General features: G+C 34.6%; 1 protein-coding gene across 1 annotated transcript; it reads left to right on the top strand.

Moving 5' to 3' along the window:
* Positions 1–602: 602 nt before the first annotated feature.
* Positions 603–2,174, top strand: LOC120437470. Its single transcript, XM_039608055.1, has 2 exons — positions 603–788; positions 988–2,174. Exon 2 carries the CDS (start codon positions 1,413–1,415, stop codon positions 2,106–2,108), a length of 696 nt encoding a protein of 231 aa, XP_039463989.1. The 5' UTR covers positions 603–788; positions 988–1,412; the 3' UTR covers positions 2,109–2,174.
* The last annotated feature ends 14,275 nt before the right edge of the window (positions 2,175–16,449 follow it).

Raw genomic sequence — 16,449 nt, forward strand, 5'->3', positions numbered from 1 at the left:
GGAGTGCCACAACACAAAGGAAATAAAAACAAGACCTGTGCGTGGACAGTCCAGAGATGTAATAGCAGAAAACCTGAAACCAAAATGCCAAGAAGTCTTTATCTGGATTCTCTAAATCAAATACCAGAAAAAGCTTTCCAAGCAGGGTGTCGGGATGAGGCTCCATCTAAAGATGTCTTGAAAAATATTGCCTTGTCCCACAGAAAAAACAGAGACCTCATTTAAATGAGACGGCCAGTCTGCAAATGTTAATAGACAGACAGCAAGGACTTCCACACGAAGTCCTTCAGAGAGTGCTCCTGCATCCAAAAGGTATAATGCTGTGGTCCAAAGAAACACTTTCAGTGTTTTACCAGCGGTGCAAAGACCACATAGTATATTTGGATGCAACAGGAAGCATCTAAAATGATGCTTCTGCTACTCCGTTACTATGTGTATGAAGTTATAGTTAGAAATCCTTCAAGGGATCATCACCTCTACCAACAGCAACTTCTGTAACATGTGACCATACCACTGCTTCTGTTACATATTTTCTACAAGCATTTCAAACAGAGCTTACACAAATGTATGGAAGCAGGGCAAACAAGAGGCCAGTAATGATGTGATGGCTCACTGGTGCTTCTCCAGTCCATTGCTGGAACATTCTGCAGAGCAAGTTTGGAAGACCTTTTGGAGCGATACTTCCAGGTTATCACAGGACAGTTAGACACGGATAACTTCAACATACCCATTCTCCACCGGTGTTTGAGTCACATCATGAAGAACGCAAAGGATCTTTGCAAAAAGAGGTATTTGTGCCAGAGTCTGTGAGTACGATTGTTATTGTTCTGTTTTAAGTATTTCTGTGGTGTTAGTGTTCTTGTAGTTATTGTTGACTTGCTAATTCATCTCTATTATAATTATATTTTGTTAATGTTGTTTCTGCTAATGATTAGACTTTGTGTTTAGTATGCATGCTTATTGTTTATATGCTTTTTTCCACTATAGACTACAGAAACACTACAAACTTGGCACGTTTTTGGATTACTGGCCTGTTCTTCCAACTTGAAAGACATGGATGGCATCATTATAAGTGCAACAGCTGTTTTCATGCAGTGGACCAGAAGTGAACAAACACCTGCAGAACCTCAAACTGCTGATCGATCAGACGGGGAATGGGGATGCTGAAGGCAACAGGTTCTCTGAGCAGAAACGTTAGCAAACTTAAAATATCTCCTGAAAACGGCAGCTCTCCGTGGATACTAAAACTTTGAGAGCGTGGGTGGGAAACCGTCCAGAAGTGGTGGCTCATCATTTGCGACCTCTCGAAAACTCAGAAGTTGATGTTTTTGAACCGTAGCGGTGAGTGAGAGGACGCTAGCATCAACTAGCTAGCCGGTCGTCACGGCAACGCTACAAGAGCGTCTCTCAGCATGGGCCCGAAAAAAGTTCTGTCAGCTGAGGAAGGTGACGATATTAAGAAGTCGCTGGAGTTTATGACAGAGGAGATTTCTACTGTCAAACTGCAGCAGAAAGCCATCCTGGACCTGGTCGAGGAAGTTAAGGCTCTCCGCATCCAGAACGCCGAGAAGGATCGGCGGCTGGCGTACCTGGAGAACAGAGTGGCGGATTTGGAGCAGTACACCCGGATGAACGATGTTATCATCACGGGGCTTCGCATCAAACCTCGGTCATACGCCCGGGCGGTCGCCGCTGACAATGTAGGAGGGCCAGGAGAGGAAGATGTCAACTCCACGGAGCATCAAGTGGTCACCTTTCTACGGTCCAAAGGTGTGGAAGTGGATTATAACAACATTGAGGCTTGCCACCCTCTACCCCGAAAAAATGACAGTGACAAACCAGCCATCATTGTGAGATTTGCAAACAGAAAACACAAAACAGCACTGTTAAAACAAGGAAAGAAACTGAAAGGATCCGATGTCTTCATGAATGAACATCTGATAAAAAGAAATGCGGACATTGCCAGGAAAGCACGTTACTTGAAGAAACAGGGAAAAATTCAAAATACATGGACCACCAACTGCAAAGTATTCGTTAAACTCAATGGAACACCGGAACAAGCCAAAGTATTGGTCATCAGAAATATGGAGGAGCTGGACAAATACTGAGGTTCAACTTACACTGGAGGTATGAATACACATGTGACGTGACACACAACACAACACATGGCACAGTCCAAAAGAACTTCATCTGCATCCGCAACAATATCAATATAACTCATTGGAATTCTCTTTATGATAATCTGGAACTGAGAACATTTCGATACACAGACCATAATGCTCTAGACTTAGAAAAGGATATAGACCCGAAAATAATTTCTTTTACAACATCAGCAGTAACTGCTGCTACTTCACTGATGAACAGTTTAAGCACACCATCAACACGGAAAATAAATTATCAATAATCCATTTTAATAGCAGAAGTCTGTATGCCAACTTCAACAATATAAAGGAATATCTAAATGAGTTGACAAATCCATTTGGAATCATTGCCATTTCTGAAACATGGTTCAATGCGGAGAAAGGAATGGACTTTGGACTGGAGGGATATGAAGTGAATTTTGTAAATAGAAGGAACAAGAGTGGAGGGGAGTAGCTGTGTATGTGGATAAAAACCTAAATTACAAGGTGGTAGAAAGTATGACAACTGTAATTGATAATTTATTAGAATGTATAACAATTGAAATTTATAAGGAAAAAGAAAAATGTAATAATTAGCTGTATATATAGAACACCTGGCTCTAGTATTCAAGTATTTAATGACTTCATAGAAGAAGTATTCTCTAAAACTAATCAAAAGTTATGTTTATCTGTGGTGATTTTAATATTGACCTGTTCAATCCGAAAAAGCATAAAATGACTGACGAATTCCTAAACACTATGTACAGTTTGAGTTTACATCCTAAAATAACCAGGCCTAGCAGAATTACACCACATTGTGCCACCTTACTTGACAATATTTTCACTAACAATATGGAAAACAACATTGTGAGTGGATTATTAATTAATGACATCAGTGATCACCTACCAGTTTTTGCAGTTTATGACACTAATTATAAGAGAAATCAGCATGAGGAACAACTCAGATACAGGCGTGTAAGGACAGAAGAAACTATGAATGCACTTAAGAACGATCTATTAAATCAGGACTGGGACAACGTGTACGAAGAAACTGATATTGATATTGCATATGGCATATTTTAAGAATATTCATGGAGTTGTACGATAAAAACTGTCCAACAATAAAATACAACAGAAAGCACAAATATTCAGATAGACCATGGATCACTAAGGGTTTACAAAATGCATGTAAAAAGAAAAATACACTCTATAGGGAATTCCTAAAACAAAGAACAAAAGATGCTGAAAATAAATATAAAAATACAAAAATAAGTTGACCAATATTATACGTGTATGTAGAAAGGAGTATTATAGTAAAATATTGAACAATAATAAACATAATATGAAGGGAATATGGGATGTTTTAAATGGTATCATTAAAAATAATTCTGGACAACAAAGTTATCCTCAATACTTTATCGACAATGGCAATATTATGGAAAACACTGCTGATAAGGTCAACAGCTTTAATCATTATTTTGTAAATATTGGACCAAAACTGGCAGAACAAATTCCTGAGTCACTGCCATCAGTAGACTGTAGTGAAAACCTGATTGATAGGAACCCTAACTCAATGTTCCTCACATCAGTGGAGGAAAAAGAAATAATTGACATTGTACACATGTGTAAATATAAAACATCTACTGATTGTAATGATATTGACATGAAAATCGTCAAGAAGGTCATTGAAGGAATTGTAGGACCTCTAACATATATTTGCAACTTATCATTTCAGACTGGAAAAGTTCCAAACAAAATGAAAATAGCTAAAGTTGTGCCGCTGTATAAAACTGGGGATAGACGCCACTTCACAAATTACAGGCCTGTTTCTTTACTACCACAATTCTCCAAAATCCTAGAAAACCTGTTTAATAAACGATTAGACAAATTCTTAGATAAATATAAATTACTCTCTGACAGTCAATATGGATTCAGATCAAAAGATCAACATCTCTGGCATTAATCGAATCAATTGAGGAGATTACGAATGCTATAGATCAGAAACAGTATGCAGCTGGAGTATTTCTGGATCTCAAGAAAGCATTCGACACAATCAATCATGACATATTAATTAATAAACTGGAACGGTGCGGGATCAGGGGTTGTACTGCAGTGGGTGAAAAATTATTTAAGTAACAGGAAACAATTTGTGAAGCTGGGTGTCCATTCCTCATCATGCTTGGACATTGCTTGTGGTGTTCCACAAGGCTCTGTACTGGGTCCAAAATTATTTATTATTTATATAAATGATATTTGTAAGTCATCTGATATATTAAAATTTGTATTATTTGCAGATGACACAAATATTTTTGTTCTGGGGGAATCTAAAGGAGCTGCAGGATACAATTACTTCAGAAATGTGCAAAATTAAAAATGGCTTAACAGGAACAAACTATCGCTAAATCTAAGTAAAACTAAAATAATCTTATTTGGGAATTCCTTAGAAATGCACAAGTGCAGATTCATTTAGATGGTGTGGAAATTGAAAGAGTACTTGAACATAAGTTTCTTGGTGTGATTGTAGATGATAAATTAAACTGGAAGTCTCATATAAAACATATTCATAACAAAATTTCAAGAAGTGTCTCAATCTTGAGTAAAGTAAAACACATTCTGGACCACAAATCACTCCACATTCTCTATTGTTCCCTGATTGCACCGTATTTGAATTACTGTGCTGAGGTTTGGGGCAATACTTACAAATGTTCGCTATCATCAATCTTTATATTACAAAAAGGGCCATAAGGATAATCCATAAAACTGGTTACAGAGATCATACAAATCCACTGTTCTTAAAATCAAAAATTCTAAAATTCACAGATCTGGTTCATTTTCTTACTGCACAAATTATATATAAAGCAATAAATAACCTGCTTCCTGACAATATTCTAAAAATGTTTTCTAAAAGGAACAGGGATACAATTTGAGGGGGAATTAAATTTAAAACATCCTCGTATCCGTACAACATCAAAAAGTTTTTGCATCTCTGTGTGTGGAGTGAAGCTGTGGAACAGACTAAGTAAAGATATGAAGCAATGTCCGAGCATGGCGCAGTTTAAAAAGCGGTTTAAGGATATGGTTTTACAGGGTACAGGGAAGAGGTAGAGATTTGATAGGGTGTTCTTGTCTAATATTTTCATGCGTGTGCGGGTGCACGGGTATATTGGTATGGGTATATATATATATTTGTAGGTTGTGTATCCTTGAGGTGTTAATGGGGTTATTGAAAATGTGTATATGTGCGTATGTGTATATCGTATGTGTATGGATAGATAGAAACATATATGTATATATTAAAAAAAAAAAAAAAAAAAAAATACACATGACATATAATGTAATTGCAAGGAGGTATTTCTGTAGTCTATTGATACTAGATAGTGGAAAAGGGGTGGGATTAAATAAGTTTATGCTTCTTCCTGCTCCTTTTTGAACATGAAAGTTATTTGGAGTTGTGGTTGCTCGTTTTCCTTTTGTTTTGCTTTGTTCATTTGTCTCTTTTAATTCTATTTTGTTGTACTTTTTCAACATGTTCAAAATAAAGATTCAATCAATCAATCAAAAAAAAAACAGACATCCTTCCAGAGGATTATAAGGTCATTTTAAAATTCAGCTTGGATTTCAATGGTTAAGATATTAATTGTGTCCATGATATAGTGTGACACCAATAACATCGTTTGTAGTACATTTCTGTGTTTTTAAAACAGATTAAGACTTTCTTTAAGAATCAAAAACATTATATGATATTTAAATTTTTATTTCAGACGGCAATAGTTCACTCATCACTTAAACAGCACTTTGCAGAAGTCATTGCCAGTGCCCACCTTGATGTGACTGGACCACCGAATGTGTACCATGCACCAGCATTCATTTCAAGTATTTCAAAGTACTTTCTACCACATGCTACCTTGTGGTCAGGAATGCTGCTTGGTATGTCTTGTTTTAGTCAATCAACACTTATATGTTGTTATTTATGTGCTTTATTGATTAAAAATGCTGTTTTTCTTTAGGAGACCTTGGACGGCATGGGAAAGGCTCAGCGTATGGCTTTCTCAGTAAACGGTACAATCATGTGTCGCAGTTGAAGAAGCAGGTAGAATAAGTTAATACAGTAAAAGAAACATTATGCTGAATTTGGCCAAAGTGTAAATGATGTAATTACCATTTTCAGAACTACACTGAAGACAATCGAACGCAAGGGATCATGGAAAAAAGTCACTGGGACCTGAAAAGGATTCGCTTTGAACGAAGGCGTCTCGCTAGCCTAGATGACTTTGTGCAGATATATCAGAGGAAACATGATGCTCTTCTCCGAGAATATGGCCATGTAGGCAAAAAAGGACGAAGGTGAGGTTTGAAGAGGATAATTAACATTTTGGGACAGATTTGGTGCAGTTTTTACACAACGAAAGTCATTCGCACTGCTGTTGTTGCATTTATCCAATCTGTAATGTATATTCCCATTCACATTAGAAATTGTCTGTTTTTGTGCATGCTTTAGTCTAAAATGTCTTTGGTACTGTCGTTGTGACTTTGTGTTATTAAAAAACATTTTACTGCATTACATATGGTTAGAATGACATTTCTGATGTGATAAATATAGGAGATTATTTGACTAACAACTGTAATTAAACCAAAGACAGGAAGCATGAAGCATTTTACGCTCCAATAAATTTGGGATTACAGTAAATGTCCTTGACGGTTTGCATGTTCGTAATCTTTTGTACATGAAGATCAGATCTAAAAAGTATTGTTAATTATTTCAAAAGTATACTTTTCAGTCTTACCGAGTGGAGACCGAGAAGTGGAAGAAAAACAGTAGAAAAGGAAAAGGCTTCTATGTAACTGCTCTGATGGGAAAACGAGTCAAACAGGTAAGGTATCATCATTTTTTCTTTCATCTATGTCACTAAAACATTTTCTATTTGAAAGCTTGTGTGTTGTAATCAAATTTAAATGTATACTTTGCTTTTTTTACAATTGTTCAATTAGGCATGTAAAAAATCCTGTAATCTTACTGTAATTCTCTTTATGCTCCTGTGATTTAATTCATTTTATGTTTATGAAAGTAAATAACGATGTTAACTATACATAACTGTACAGTAATTATAACTCATCTATGTGTTAAAACTGTGTTGTATACATCAGATAACCATGTTATGTGCCATAATACATTTTAAATTAAAAACATCATTAGTCTTTCACAGCTTTTAGGAAAACTTATGAAAATCATGATATTGTACACTCCACACATGGCAACAGCTGCCCATAAAATACTTGATGTTAGTGAAATAATGAGCATTATTGTTAGTTATTGCTGTTGTAGAAGACCATTTATATCACTTAACATTTTGTTCTGTAAATGCAGTAACATATAAACACAGACTGTATATTGTCTAAACCTATGTATGTATTATAGATGGAGAATAATTTAAGTTCTGCTAAAGACAAACATGTTCATGTGTGTTCTGTAAGTATTCTGTGTTCTTCCATGTAAAGTTGTAATTTTATTATTTTTATAAGGATCATCAAGAAGAACCACCACACTCAGATGTGCCCACAGAGCCGACTGAAGCTGTCACTACACAGGTTTGATTATATGTATCTATATATATACATACATATATATATATATATATATATATATATATATATATATATATATGTATATATATATATATATATATATATTTTTTTTAATTGTATTAAACAAACTATTCTTATAATTAATGATTTTAGTTTGTTATTTTTTTATGTATAAACACAAACCCTTAATTATCATTTTAAAGAGGTTGCTAGTAAATATTTATTAAGGGAACCTTCTAAAAGAAAAACAAGCTTTCTTTTTATTTAAATACTTTGAAAGTAGTTCTCCTGGATGCTCCTCGAAGAAGCCTTGAGAACAACACCACCAATGGCCAAATTACATCCCTGAACAGTGACAATATATTTTGTTTTTAATCATTGGCTGTAGATATTAATATTGTATCTCTGTACTCATATTCTCATAACCTACAGATGATGATATGAATGAAAAAATGTAATTTTACGATTCATCACCTATTAAAAACTGTGGCCACTGATGTTTTTAATTTTGCATATCACAGTCAGTGAGTCATATTTGGCTTCATTGATTATTACTTCTTGGCAGTCGTTCCTATTTTTGATCCGATAATCTTGAAGGCCAGCCATAATACTGGTTCATATCAGGACTTATGTTCGTAGGTTCCTTTGTTCTTAGAGCAACTAAAAAGTTCGAGTTAATTGGGTCGTCAAGAAGTCACTTCATTTCCTCAGAATAATGTCAGTCGGTAGTATTCGAGTAAAAATGAGTGAAAAAGTCCGGTCATGAAAGGCATTTAAACTGTTGGAGTGATTGCTCAATACTGTTTAAAAAAAAGACATTTTAATATCTATCGATCGATAGATAGATAGATATACATAGAGAGAGAGAGATAAATATGTGAGTGTGTGTGTTTTTAAATTTTAATGTTATTATGTGAGAACAATGAAAATGTGGATCTAATAGCACTAGTTCATGCTTTCTAATACAGCAGCTAATACAAAGAAGAGATGGCTGGCATCTGTAGTAGTTTTGCCTAATCTAATTTTAAACACATTGTTGTTGAGCTATGCTGGACCTTGAATAATATGTATATTACAATCACTGTATTTATCTTTCTTACATTTTTTATAATGTTATGAATTCTATATTTATTTTGTTATTTAAAGATTTTTATTTACAATAAATCTTGTGGACAAGGAGGAAAAAAATGCAAAGAACTGTTGAGGGACCCATTTCCAAACAGTGAAGGAGGAGGAAATCAGAATGAGGATCCAACTCCAACTTCCATAAGTCAGCTGATCATTGTTTTTGTCATATTAATGTTTGAATTATGGTCATTTAGTTTTGATTGATATCAATAGGAAAATATGGAATGCAAGGCAAAAATGACACTTTAAAACAGTGAATTATAATATACTAGCACACCACACATATTAAACAATATTTAAATGGTAAAGTGTTTTCATTTATTATAGAGCACAGAAGATATAGAAGGATGCGATGTGCGAAACACCTCCAGAAAAGTCCAGGAGGAGGAAAAGGGCAACACGTTGGATAAATTACAGGTAAATCAATGTGTATTCTACTGTCTTTAACTTCAATGAAATCAAACAGTCATAACATCATGATCACTAGAGTTGCTGCTGTCATTCAGACACAGTTCAGAAACATGCAGAGGATCACATGAGAAGAACATGTGAATTTTTATGTTTGAACTTTTTGTGCCAAACTCAGGCTTCTGTATTCTGTTCTGCTGAAAACTGTTTCTGTTCCCTTTAAACTATTCATCCTTTTAATAGCTTTTCCAAGCTAATTAATTATTGATCGTGGTAGGTTACACTGATGTCAAATTGAGTTATTAGTATTCACACATTAAATTTGAAAGTAACAAACTTGTGCACATAAAACAACTTTTCCATAAATACTTCACTTGTCCTATCAATGTATTAGGTTTCTATAATGGTATAACACAGAGTCATTTATATGTCTTGATGAACTGTCAATCATCCTTTTTATGTCAGTCTGAAAAACTTGACTCTGTTCATCTGGACGTTTTCAGTGGGAGAAACGTTTCGTCATCATCCAGGTGACTTCTTCAGTCTCAGCTGACTGCAGGTTTCCCCCAAATTATAAAGAGTACATTATCATCATCACTGAAACCAGCCAACTGAAGTAATGATGGGTTGTGGGGTGAATTGCTTCATCATAATTATGCAAATATGAGCATTGATGAAGAACGAGTCATCAAAGACCACTAATAAATGCCCATGAGTCAGTATGCAAATGTACGTTTTGTAAGATGCGGGAAATCTGGAGTTATTTGTCTACTTTTTTGACAAAAGAATTTCTTACTCTTGTGCCACAAATACAAATACACTGTTTATTTTGCCCATAGGTCACTGCACTGTGGAAAAGACAGGAAACTGTTGTTGCTGTGATTCCATCACAAATAAAAGGGAACAACTTTATAGTTCACCACAGCTGAAATCACTGGAACCTCATCGATGGTTAACAGGCGAGGTACCTGGAAAAGACTACAAAATAAATGAAGCTGTATTTTAATTACTGTGTTACAGTAATCCTTTCAAACCCCAAATTTAATTTCCTGCTGTTTGTTTTGCTTTATTGCTATTCATAGAGCAAAAACATCACTGATCCTAATGCTGTTCCCATATCAACAACACATTTTATCATCCACGTTAGACAGATGCAATGTTTTTATAGACACAGCTATTGTTCATACATGCTTTAGTCTTAAATGGATTTGTTACTGTGCTGATGCACTTGAATCTTAAAGGTTTTATACTGTTGTCAGTCACAACTCCAGATCGCTAACTTTCATGCGTAATGACCAGCATTGCTTTAATTTTTTTTTTAAAAAATAGCCGTAAAAAGTTAAAAAATATTTATCAAAGATTTAAAAAAAAAAGTGAAATTGTCAAAGACGAACTTTCAGTCTTGAGTCACATTTTGTATCCAAATTTTCCATGAAAACACAACTCAAGGATTTAAGAATGTTCTGTGATGGTAACTGTGGAAGTTATTATGTGTGCCTATGCCAAGAGGCACACATATTACTATTCCTCGGATTTATTGTGTGGATGCCTCAAGGCATCCACACTATTGTTTTCCTGTTTCTCTTTATTCTTTATCTTTATTGTGTGGATGCCTTCAAAGGCATCCACACTATTGAGTTCCTGTTTCTCTTTATTGTGTGGATGCTGGAAGCATCCACACTATTGAGTTCCTGTTTCTCTTTATTCTTTATTGTGTGGATGCCCTAAAAGGGCTTCCACACTATTGAGTTCCTGTTTCTCTTTATTGTGTGGATGCCCTAAAAGGGCTTCCACACTATTGAGTTCCTGTTTCTCTTTCTTCTTTATTATACTTTATTCTGGTTGCTTCCGTACGTTTTTTGCCGCTTAACTACTCCCTCAGTTTTCAGCCGATTTTCTCCGTTCAAACTCTAAACTGTTCTGCTCTTTCTGCTGACGTAGGCTATGACTTTTGGTGTTTATTACTATTATACTTTTTTAAATATTACACTTTTTATGCTTTTTTTTGTCCCATTGAAATGAATGGAAATCTTCAGAACTTCTGCTAAAACTTGCTTCTTTTTGAAACTTAACTACTTCCTCATACTTTCACCTAGAAACCCCATTCAAACTTTAAAATGTTCTCAGATTATTGGGCTATTCCTGTATGATTCAGCTTTTTCAGATCTTCTACCATTTTAATTTTATACCTCTTTAAGTTTTCAGTTGCAAAATTGTGATTTTTCAGAAAATACATGCGTTGTTATGGTTGCTATGCAATTAACTCAGAGTGTGCACTTGTCCTTTCTGAATTTTCTTTTCATGTCTGAACAACTTCTTGCTACTCGCTCAACTTCCACTCAACCTTCACAAATTATACATCAAAACGTAGGTATTTTTGCTGGCTTTCAGAAAATGTCACTATCATTCCTGTGGGACTTATAGATTTTTTGCAAATCTCCTCAGAGTAACATAAAGTCTCAAAATTCTCCATAGTAACTCAATGTAGAGTTTCTTCAAAATCAGCGCTGGAATTCTCTAATGAGAGGCATTTTCAAATCGTCATATCTCCTTAACGAAACAAAGTTGAGACATGAGCCTTGTGCAAATATATCTTCAGACACTCCTGATGCTCACAATTCAAGAAGTTTTTTCTCACCTATTTCCGTTCTGAGATGAGTTACACTTGTTTGAGGGTAGGAAATTCGTCATTCGCTCAGATCTGTTCAGATTTCAAACTCTGGAAATGAACCACTTTTTTCTCTCGTCATATCTTTTTGATGGATTTCCACAGAGACCTGAAAATTTCCATGACTGTTCACCAAAGCCTGCTGTTTCTTACGGTGAAAGAATTATTTTGATGCTCCATATAGATTTAGAGTTACAAAACGTTGTTTGAGGGCAAGTCAAGGCAGTTTTGCTTTACCTCTACTGAGTTACAGTGTATTACAAGTCAGATATCTTCAATAATTTATATTTTATCGCTGAATTAAGAAGACCTGCAGATTCCCCCATCTCTTCTGAACAAAACGGTGTCAGAATGAGCATTCTAGCCCCTACGGTTAGGAAATTATGGCCATTTGTTCGAGGGGAGTCCTGAATGTGAGAAATACACTGAAGAACACTCATACTTCTCTCTGTGTCTGTGTGTGTAAGGGCTGATTACGCAGGTGCAGCCAATTTAACTGACCTAGATATACCAAGCCTAGACTCTTAACAGCCACTGTTCCCTTTAGGCTCTGTGTATGTGCGTGTGTATCAGTATTTCTCCTATGTTAAAGTATTACTCCTCCATAATAGTATTTCTGCTAAATCAAAGTACTTCTACTACATCTTAGTACGTCTGCTCAATCATAGTAATTCTAGGTAATCATAGTATTTGTGCCAAATCATGGTATTTGTGCCAAATCATGGTTTTTGTGTCAAATCATGACATTTCTGATATGTTATAGTATTACTAGTAGGTGGAGGTATTTCTGTTATGTTATAGTATATGTGCTGAATATAGTATATCTGCCAAATCATAGTATTTATCCAAAGTCATAGTATTTATGCAAAATTGCAGTATTTCTGCTAAAAAGCAGAAATAGTACCTTTTAGCAGAAATTTCTGTCAAAAGATATTATTTATGTTAAAACATAGTATTTCTGCTAAATCATAGTATTTGTGCCAAATCATAGTATTTGTACTAAGTCATAGTACTTGTGCCAAATCATAGTATTTGTACCCAGTCATAGTATTTCTGCCGTATCATCGTATTTGTGCCAAATCATGGTATTTTTTTGCCAAATCATGGTATTTGTGCCAAATCATGTTATTTGTGCCCAATTAAAACTTCTGTTATGTTATAGTGTTACTACTAAGTCGTAGAATTTCTTTTATGTTATAGTGTATCTGCTGATCATTGTATATGTGCCAAATCACAGTATTTGTGCCCAAACATAGTATTTCTACCAAATTGTAGTATTCCTTCAATATTATAGTATTATTGCAATTTCATAGTATTTGAGCGAAATCGTAGTATTTGTGCAAAAACATACTATGTCTGCAAAATCACATTATAACTGCTATGTTATAGTATTAGTACTAAGGCATAGTATTTCTACCAAATCGTAGTATTCCTTCAAAATCATAGTATTACTGCAATTTCATAGTATTTGTGCGAAATCGTAATATTCGTGCAAAAACATACTATATCTGCAAAATCACATTATAACTGTTATGTTATAGTATTAGTATTAAGGCATAGTATTTCTACCAAATCATAGTATTTCTTCAAAATCATAGTATTACTGCAATTTCATAGTATTTGAGCGAAATCGTAGTATTCGTGCAAAAACATACTATGTCTGCAAAATCACATTATAACTGCTATGTTATAGTATTAGTACTAAGGCATAGTATTTCTACCAAATCGTAGTATTCCTTCAAAATCATAGTATTACTGCAATTTCATAGTATTTGTGCGAAATCGTAATATTCGTGCAAAAACATACTATATCTGCAAAATCACATTATAACTGTTATGTTATAGTATCAGTATTAAGGCATAGTATTTCTACCAAATCATAGTATTTCTTCAAAATCATAGTATTACTGCAATTTCATAGTATTTGAGCGAAATCGTAGTATTCGTGCAAAAACATACTATGTCTGCAGAAATCAAATCATATCTGCTATGTTATAGTATTACTACTTAGGCATAGTATTTCTACCAAATCATAGTATTCCTTCAAAATCATAGTATTACTGCAATTTCATAGTATTTGAGCGAAATCATACTATTCGTGCAAAAACATACTGTGTCTGCAGAAATCACATTATATCTGCTATGTTATAGTATTACTACTTAGGCATAGTATTTCTACCAAATCATAGTATTCCTTCAAAATCATAGTATTACTGCAATTTCATAGTATTTGAGCGAAATCATAGTATTCGTGCAAAAACATACTATGTCTGCAGAAATCAAATCATATCTGCTATGTTATAGTATTACTACTTAGGCATAGTATTTCTACCAAATCATAGTATTCCTTCAAAATCATAGTATTACTGCAATTTCATAGTATTTGAGCGAAATCATACTATTCGTGCAAAAACATACTGTGTCTGCAGAAATCACATTATATCTGCTATGTTATAGTATTACTACTTAGGCATAGTATTTCTACCAAATCATAGTATTCCTTCAAAATCATAGTATTACTGCAATTTCATAGTATTTGAGCAAAATCGTAGTATTCGTGCAAAAACATACTATGTCTGCAAAATCACATTATAACTGCTATGTTATAGTATTACTACTAAGGCATAGTATTTCTACCAAATCATAGTATTCCTTCAAAATCATAGTATTACTGCAATTTCATAGTATTTGAGCAAAATCGTAGTATTTGTGGAAAGACACACTATGTCTGCAAAATCACGGTATATATTTTATGTTACATTATTACTACTAAGGCATAGGATTTCTACCAAATCATAGTATTCCTTCTAAATCATAGTATTACTGCAATTTCATAGTATTTGAGCAAAATTGTAGTATTTGTGCAAAAACATAATATGTCTGCAAAATCACAGTATATCTGTTATGTTGTAGTATTACTACTAAGGCATAGTATTTCTACCAAATCATAGTATTCCTTCAAAATCATAGTATTACTGCAATTTCATAGTATTTGAGCGAAATCGTAGTATTTGTACTAAATCATGGTACTTGTGCCAAATCATAGTATTTTTTGCAAATCATATTATTTGAACCAAAACACTGTATTTGGACGAAGTCATAGTATTTCTTCTAAATCATAGTATTTCACCCAAATCTCAGTAGTTGTGCTAAATTGTGTGTAAGTGCTGATTACAGCAGGTGCAGCCAATTTAGCTGACCTAGATATACCAAGCCCAGACTCTTAACAGCCCTGTGCTCTCTGTGTATGTGTGTGTGTATATCAATATTTCTCCCATGTTAAAGTATTACTCCTCCATAATAGTATTTCTGCTAAATCAATGTACTTCTACTACATCTTAGTACTTCTGCTCAATCATAGTATTTCTGCTAAATCATGGTATTTTTGAAAAATCATGGTATTTGTGCCAAATCATGGTTTGGGGGCAGAACCATATTATTTAAGACACAGTATTTCTGCCAATTCAAGGAGGCTGACTGTTACTAAGTGCATCAGTGTACATAGGTCATCTGTTGTGTTGGAGTGCCCTCTTGTGGCGCCTTTTGGGTAGTGCCTTAGTAAACGTGAACACTGCAAATAAGTGGTATCAGACTGGTTTGTAGTGGAGGAATTTGTTGCCAGTTTCTTTCATCTTTAATCCGTATTCATGTTGTAATGTAGTAACTTTTGTAGCACAAATACCACAATATGGCAGAAATACTATGTTTTGGCACAAATACTTTGATTTGGTATACTTTAGCTTCTTCACCCTTTTTCAGCAAAGTTTTCATTTTTTTCACCCCTTTTCAAAACAAATTCCAGGTTTTTTCTGCTGTTTTCAGAAAAAAACTCTTTTCAGCAGAAATTCTGCTCATTCACCTCTTTTCAGCGCAAAGTTCTGCTTCTTTCCATCTTTTCTACAGAGATTCTGCTCATTCACCTCTTTTCAGCGCAAAGTTCTGCTTCTTTCCATCTTTTCTACAGAAATTCTGCTCATTCATCTCTTTTCAGCAGAATTTTCACCTCTTTTCAGCCCAAATTCTACTTATTCACCTCTTCTGCAAAAATTTCAGCCTTTTCACCTCTTATCAGCACAAATCTCAGCTGTTTTCAGAAAAAAAAACTCTTTTCAGCAGAAACTCTGCTGATTCACCTCTTTTTAGCGCAACTTTCTGCTTCTTTGCCTCTTTTCTGCAGAAATTCTGCTGATTCACCTCTTTTCTGCAAATTTTCAGCCTTTTCACCTCTTATCAGCACAATTCTCAGCAGCTTCTGCTCATTTCAGCAGAATTGTCAGTCTGTCCACCTCTTCTTTGTGTAAATGAGTTTGGGCCAGTGAGATGAGTAGCTGCTCTGCGTCTGGTAGGGCCAGGTTCGAATCCTACTCAGGGTGAATTTTTTTTTTTTTTCACCACCATACAATTTTTTGCAACTTTTCAGCTTTTTCAGCTTTTTCAGCAGGCAACTTCAGCATAAAGGCATCCACACAGCATTTTCGCAGGAAATGCAAACTTTTTCTAGTTCTTTATTATTCTAGTTGCTTCCGTACACTTTTTGGCACT

This window comes from Oreochromis aureus, linkage group 3 (assembly GCF_013358895.1).
Source record: "Oreochromis aureus strain Israel breed Guangdong linkage group 3, ZZ_aureus, whole genome shotgun sequence".
NCBI lineage: Eukaryota > Metazoa > Chordata > Actinopteri > Cichliformes > Cichlidae > Oreochromis > Oreochromis aureus.

What these genes read in the sequence shown, in the direction of transcription:
- LOC120437470 (XM_039608055.1), top strand. Translation starts at nt 1,413, where the DNA reads ATGGGCCCGAAAAAAGTTCTGTCAGCTGAGGAAGGTGACGATATTAAG.